The 7027-nt window shown below is 33.7% G+C and overlaps 1 protein-coding gene across 1 annotated transcript; it reads left to right on the top strand.

Moving 5' to 3' along the window:
- The first annotated feature begins 880 nt into the window (after positions 1-880).
- LOC114695581 (thioredoxin-like protein 1) lies at positions 881-6660 on the top strand. Its single transcript, XM_037203473.1, has 2 exons — positions 881-1002; positions 6156-6660. The coding sequence occupies exons 1-2, from the start codon at positions 881-883 to the stop codon at positions 6658-6660; spliced, it is 627 nt and encodes a 208-aa protein (XP_037059368.1).
- The last annotated feature ends 367 nt before the right edge of the window (positions 6661-7027 follow it).

The raw sequence follows: 7027 nt of genomic DNA, 5'->3' as shown, positions 1-7027 counted from the left end.
ATATTTTATCATTTCGGTGTAAGCAAGCAGAGGATCGGCTATAGCTATGGTAGCATACTGAGGCTGTTTCCAGGGGCTCTGCATTCAAGAAGCAGAGAGAAGTAGTGCCGGTGCTCAAGTCATCCTCTTTTCTCTTTAAAATTCAATCAAGGAACTCATTCAATGGATTGGTGTCACCCCCTTTCATGGTGTGCCTTCTCTTCTTACTTAAATTTTTTTTGGAAATAATTCCAAAGACACATCTAGAACTGAGTTTCCTAGGTGACTAAAAATGAAGTTATGCTGGCCAGTATATAAATTATTATAGCAACAAAAGAAAATTCTTTGAGGTGTTAAAGAGAAAGTGAAGAGGGATCTGCTTTTCTTAGGTTTTGAAGCTCAAAAGTACAATTCCATAGACCTGTCACACCTCTACCTCACAGCCAGCCATGCTTTTCTTCAGCACTTGGCAGTTTTGATGAAGCCAGATGTTGGAATCATAGACAGTTTTATGGACCTTGGTTTCAACAGTCATTCTAATGATTTCTTCTTCTTCCAGACACTTGAACTTCCTCTTCCACGTTTTTGTTCACCTCATTTTTCCCACAACTGATTTTGTTAATAACTACTCTTGTTCTGTTTTCATTAACAAAACCAAAATATTTCCTAACTAAAAGGCTTTTAACTCTTTAAAGGAAGTAGTTATACATAGGAGAAGTTTCAGAAATTACCAGAACATACTTAATTAAAAATAAAACACAAACATAGGGAGGTGCAATGAATTGAACAGTGCCTTCCACACAAACTATTTATATGCATCTAGAGCATAACATTTTCTTAGAGGTAGATATGCTGATGACATTTATAGTTAAGGATATCAAGGGGCAATTCCACATTTACGATGACCCTGAGTCTAATGACTGGCGTTCTTACAGAGAGGGTAGTCTTGCAGAAGGCTTACGTGAAGACGGCAGAAGTGACATACTTGCAAACTGCACAACGTTCAGACACTGAGAGACAAGAGTATGTAGGCATATGTAAATGTATTCCTTCTATAGAATCCTTTGACAAGGATCATGACCCTGTGAGACCTTATGTACATCATTAATTCTTCCATGTACAGCCTACATGGTAATGTGGGTGTTTTATTGCTGTTTTCAAGAGGAGTTGATTTGTCATTGTCCCACAATATTCATTTAATTATTAGATTTGCAGATAAATGTTTATAGAATTCCCTTTATTCATTTAATCAAAAACTTGTCAACCATAATATATAGTTGAAATATTACTATTAATTATATACTGAAGTGTTAATTACAGGCTTGCAATTGTACCATTAACACTAACATGAGCATATTAATTACAGAGATTTTTCATAAATTTCTTGACAGATATATTGGGATAGAGACTATTAAGTTTGGATAAGACTCATTGATTCTAGTGATAATAAAATTCCAAGCTGCTACTTTACCTATGCAATGGGGCTTGAGGATGACCCTTCTTTTGAGAAAGCAGAAGGAAGTTCATCAGAGAAGCTTCGAATCTCTGTTTGGAGCAGAAATAAAATAAAACAAAGTGTAATAGTCAAAGGATACAACAGTGAGAATCTGAAGAGATGGTGTAGAAAAGACATGTTTTCAATAGGAGAGCAATTGAAGAAAACATTAAAACTCTATACATAAGGAAAAAATAGCTCTGACTATAGATTGAGCCTAACTGTGCAAGGAAACCAGGCCAGTCCAGAATAAACAAGTTCTTCCTGCATCCACCTCCTACCTTTATATTTTTTTCCTTCTCTCCCTCCACCTTTTTTCTTTCTTTTCCTTCTCTTTATTTTATTTTGAGAAATGTTTTTACTGTGTAGCCCTAGGTGACCTAGAAATAGCTATAAACCAGGTTGGCTATGAGCTCCCAGAAGTCAGCTTGTAATTGCTTCCTCAGTTCTGGGATTAAAGGTGAGCACTACTGTTCCCAGACTTCTTTATTATTATTATTATTATTATTATTATTATTATTATTATTATTATATCTTTTTAAGGATTTATTCTTAATTATGTGTATACCTGTGTGTAGGTATGAATCAGATATTAGGAGGTTATGATATCCTATAATGAGACTTTCTCTTTTTTTCTCTGTATAGAATACAATTTCATGTGTTCAAAGACAAGCATTCTAATACACATGTGTATATGTATATTCATATATATTTAATTCATTCATATATATGAAAATATATGAAAGCTGATGCAGTGAACAAAATTTTGAAACATTCTAAAAATAGAAGTATTATGTCAGTATTATCTTTAGTAAAAATAATAATATTATTTCTGTTAATAGTTTCTATTCTGATAAAAGAATTACTTGAACATGTCTGCAGATAACTGAGGCTGATTAAATATTTCTTTTTTGATTTAAAGAGTTTTATGAACTGAAAGCTCCAAAAATAAGCATGTGAATGAATAGTGTATCATGTTTACTTTGTCAATCAATGTATATACTCCATTTACTCTACTGTAGAAACCAGTGTGTAAAAGTATGCAAGGATGAAGAACTGATGTGGGAAAAATTGGTCTAGGCCTCCACTTTGCTTACATGGTAAGATTGCAGTAAAATTGTTTCTTCATTCACTACATTATATTATTGTAGTCTACTTTTTATTTTTTTGTAGAAATTATAATCACAGGATGACATCCAGGGGTATTATAATACATATATTTACTTTTCCTATCAATTCCTGCCATTTATTGAAGACTTTTCAGTTGTATCATTTCTGTAAGTCATATTATTTCTTTCAAAATTACATAAGGCAGAAGAATTCTTTTGGGTCACTGACACTGGGGAACAAATTTTGGATTTGGGATATCCCTTATACTTCTTTCCTTCTCTGATGATAATCTGTATTTTAAGAATTCAAACTGAAAAAAAGATGTCAACAGATTTTTATCCTTGTTGTTTGCTAAGCTGTAAGCAGAGGATATTTTATTAAATGAAAGATGGTGTAAGAAATGTTGCCACCAAGTTACTTAATGTAATTGTTCTAGATACCAGTTATGACCGGAGGAAAAATACACCTGGTTGTAGTCATGTGTAGAAGCCAGGCATAAACTATCATTTGTGTTAAGTAAGGGGGTTGCTATGGTTTGACTGTGATATAAATATAGCTTTAATGCTTCCATGTTGGGAACTCACTTCATTGGATTCTTCGGACTTTTTAAGGTATGAGAGCAGGTAAGAGCTCACCAACTCAATAGAGATCATTATTGAGGGGTTCATTTGGCATACAGTTTGTCCTAGCCAGACGGATTAGAAAAAAAAAAATGCCTGACCTTTGAATTGTCCTTTGGTTTCATGTGTCTTGTGGATGTTTGTAGTTGGAAGTTTTCCTGTGTCCCAGCCAACTGGCTTTCAGGACAAATCTCTCCCATTCCTATCCCCCAAGACACACAGAGGCTTATATTAATTATAAACTGTATGGCCATTAGCTCAGGCTTATTATTGACTAGCTCTTACACTTAGATTAACCCATAATTCTTATCTATGTTTAGCCATATGGCTTGGTACCTTTTCTCAGTTCTGCCTTGTCATCTTGCCTTCTCTGTTTCTGGCTGGTGACTCCTGACTCAGCCCTTCCTCTTCCCAGAATTCTCCTCATCTGCTTGCCCGCCTATACTTCCTGCCTGGCTACTGGCCAATAGTATTTTATTTATCAATCAATTAGAGCAGCACATATTCACAGCATGCAGAACAACATCCCACAGATGTTACCTCTTCTCTCACTTGCTTCTGTCAGGATTCCATATGCTAGAATGTTGTGAACCTAAGAAGGTCTTCACCAATGCTGGCATTGTACAGTTTTGACCTTCTGTCTCTAACCTACTGAAATAAACAAACTAAACAAATCTCCTTCTTTTGCAAAGTGCTCAGCTTGAGGCATTTTGTGATAGTAACAGAAAATCAACTAACAGAGTGGTGTTATGCTTCATTTACCCAGGCTCATTTGTTCAGGGTTTATTCTACACTTAAATTTAATAACTGTTCTCTGTATAATACATTATGTTCTAAACTCTTTGAGGGAGGATAGAAAAGTTTGCATAGTTTCTTCACTAATAATCTCCAGCAAGTAGACACATCCTTAGTATAATTTAACATATATATTTGTTGAATAAAGCAAAGAACTTCATGTTAAAACATAAGATTGTTACATTTTTTTCCAAATTTAATTTTTATTTGAAAATTTATCATTGTACCTCTGTCCTTGACTCTAACTAGAATAAATTTCATAAAGTATTAGTTTACAGCTGAAATTAAAGTATTTTAAGGAAAAAGATTTGATCCCAAAATATGTTATGTTTCAACTCTTAAATCTGTTATATATGCATCATTTTAAATTATTTGTCTTGATTATTTCTTCTGGACTATTACAAGCCACACCATGTAAGTGTTTTTAGGGCTGAGCATTTGTTACTAGATAACCAGTTGGGTCTCTTCCCTGGGAAAGATTATATATTCTGTTCTTAGAATTACTTAGTTGCCTGTTGTTTGTATAACACTGAGAAATTAAATTATTAATAAATAAAAAAATTATGTCTTTTGGTCATAATTATTACTTTATCATTTAATTTCAAAGTACATGTATAAAATAATGAGAATAGATTATCTGATGAAGATATATTATAATAACAGACAATTTAGGAAATGACTTTGACTTTCTTCTTTAGTTAAACATCTCTCTATATAATGTATGTATGAATGTATATAGTCTATCATAACTATATATGTGCATATATATCACATTCATTATATATGTTTATATAAATGATGTATAAATGCATGTATATAACATTTATATTGCATATGCATTCATATATATCATGAACAAATAAATACATATAAAGTATGAAAACACAATATAGTATATTTTTCTGGTAAATAATATATTCCACACAATGGTTAACCACAATTTAGCAAAATTTAAGGCATTTAAATAGCCATTAGTGATAAGTTTACACTTTCATATGTTTATATGTATAGTATTCATGTGCTTTCTAGACTACCAGTAATAGTAAAAATTACCTGAAATTTCTAAATGTTATTATAGAGTAACAAAAGTTACGCTCTATACTTATTTAATCAGGAACATCATGTTTTTTTTTATGAAACTAAAATGAATTCATATTTACTACCAGCTAAAAATTGTGCAGAGTTTTCTAAGTATTCAATATTATGCAAATGGTTCATTTTTCTTATATTATTGGTATTTTAATATTATCTCTATTCATATGTATGTGTTTGTGTGCCATGTGTGTCACAGTGCATAAGCAGAGGTCCAAGGCCAACATAGTGGACTCAGTCCTCTTCTACACCTTTGTGTTTAACACAGAAGTAGATTTTCCTCGTAGTTTATGTGATAAATTATGTAGTTATTCTGACTTCCTAATAAAATTCAAATATTTGATGATATTGATTGCTTATAACATACTTTTATATTTCGAGTAAAATTTATATGCTTAACAAATTAAAATTTGAAACAAGTAGTAAACATTGATTTTTACATTTTTCTAGAGTTTGGAGCATAATATATTTCAATCTGAATCTAAAGTTTACTGAGTTTAACATTTAAAAACTTGTGTAAACAGATGCAGAGATTCATAGCCAGGCACCAGGCTGAGCTCCAGGAGTCTAGTCATAGAGAGAGAGAGAAGAGGGATTCTATGAGCAAGGGGCATCAATATCATGATGGAGAAACCTACAGAGACAACCAAACCAAACTAGTGGAAACCCATGAACTGTGGACCAATAGCTGTGGAGCCTCTGTGGGACTAAACTAGGCCCTCTGCATGAGTGAGAAAATTGTGTAGCTTGATCTGCTTAAGGGGCCCCTGGCAGTGGGAACAGGATCCATCCCTGGTGCATGAACTGGTTTTTTGGAGACCATTACCTATGGAGCGACACCTTGCACAGCCTTGATGCAGGAGGAGGGGTTTGGACCTGCTTCAACTGAATGTCCTAGGCTTTGCTGACTTCCCATGGGAGGTCTTACCTTGTCTGAGGAGAGAAAGGGGGGTGGTTTTAGGGTAAAAGGCTGAGGGGCAGGAGGAGGGAAGAGAGGGGGATCTGCAGTTGGTATGTAATGATCCTGGAAGCAATAGACACAGACATTCTGAAGGGCCTTATAGATTTAATTATTTTGGTCATGAAGCTGGTTGTGAATGTCATAATGAAAGTGATGAGCATGGCTTTGACAACTGTTTACAAAAAGACACATCCTTCTTGGAATCTGACTGTGATGAACAGCTGCTTATTACTGTGGCATTCAATCAACATGTTAAGCTTTACTCCTTAACATTTCAAGGACCAGATGATGGTCAGGATCCTAAATACATAAACATTTTCATCAACCTACCCAGATCTATGGGTTTTGAGGAGGCAGAAAGGAGTGAGCCAACTCAAGCTCTGGAACTGACAGAAGACGATATGATAGAAGATGGCATTGTTCCCCTTCGTTGTGTTAAATTTCAGAATGTTAAGAGTGTAACTTTAATTGTTCAGTCTAGTCAAGGTGAAGAAAAGACAATGAGAATTTCATATTTTATTTTCATTGGTACTCCAGTCCAGGCGACAAATATGAATGACTTCAAACAAGTAGTTGGCAAAAGAAAAAAAAATGGAGAAAGCCATTAGGGTACAAAAGACACTGGAAGACTCACTGCAGTCAGATTTGCAGCTCCTGGACAATTGCTTGATTCTCTTCAGAAACTGTTAATCTTTTATTTGTTGCCACTACCAATAAATCATTGCTTTGTTCAAAAGAAAAATAAAAAAGGAAAAACTTATATAAATGACAGCCTAGGTATGAAAATGTAAAAACAGAATGGAAAGAAAAAAATCACTTTTTTTGATAAGTAGGAAGAGGTTTAAATTGCTGAACAATGATTCAATTTTTATTTATAATTCATACTTATATAGTAGTTATTTTTACTTTCTTAATTTTGTTCTGTCAACAAGGGTAAAATTTGTTGGAGTCTTTGAATAAACTACTACAAACTGT

This window comes from Peromyscus leucopus, chromosome 3 (genome assembly GCF_004664715.2).
Source record: "Peromyscus leucopus breed LL Stock chromosome 3, UCI_PerLeu_2.1, whole genome shotgun sequence".
NCBI lineage: Eukaryota > Metazoa > Chordata > Mammalia > Rodentia > Cricetidae > Peromyscus > Peromyscus leucopus.
This window is presented reverse-complemented; position numbering and strand designations above follow the sequence as displayed.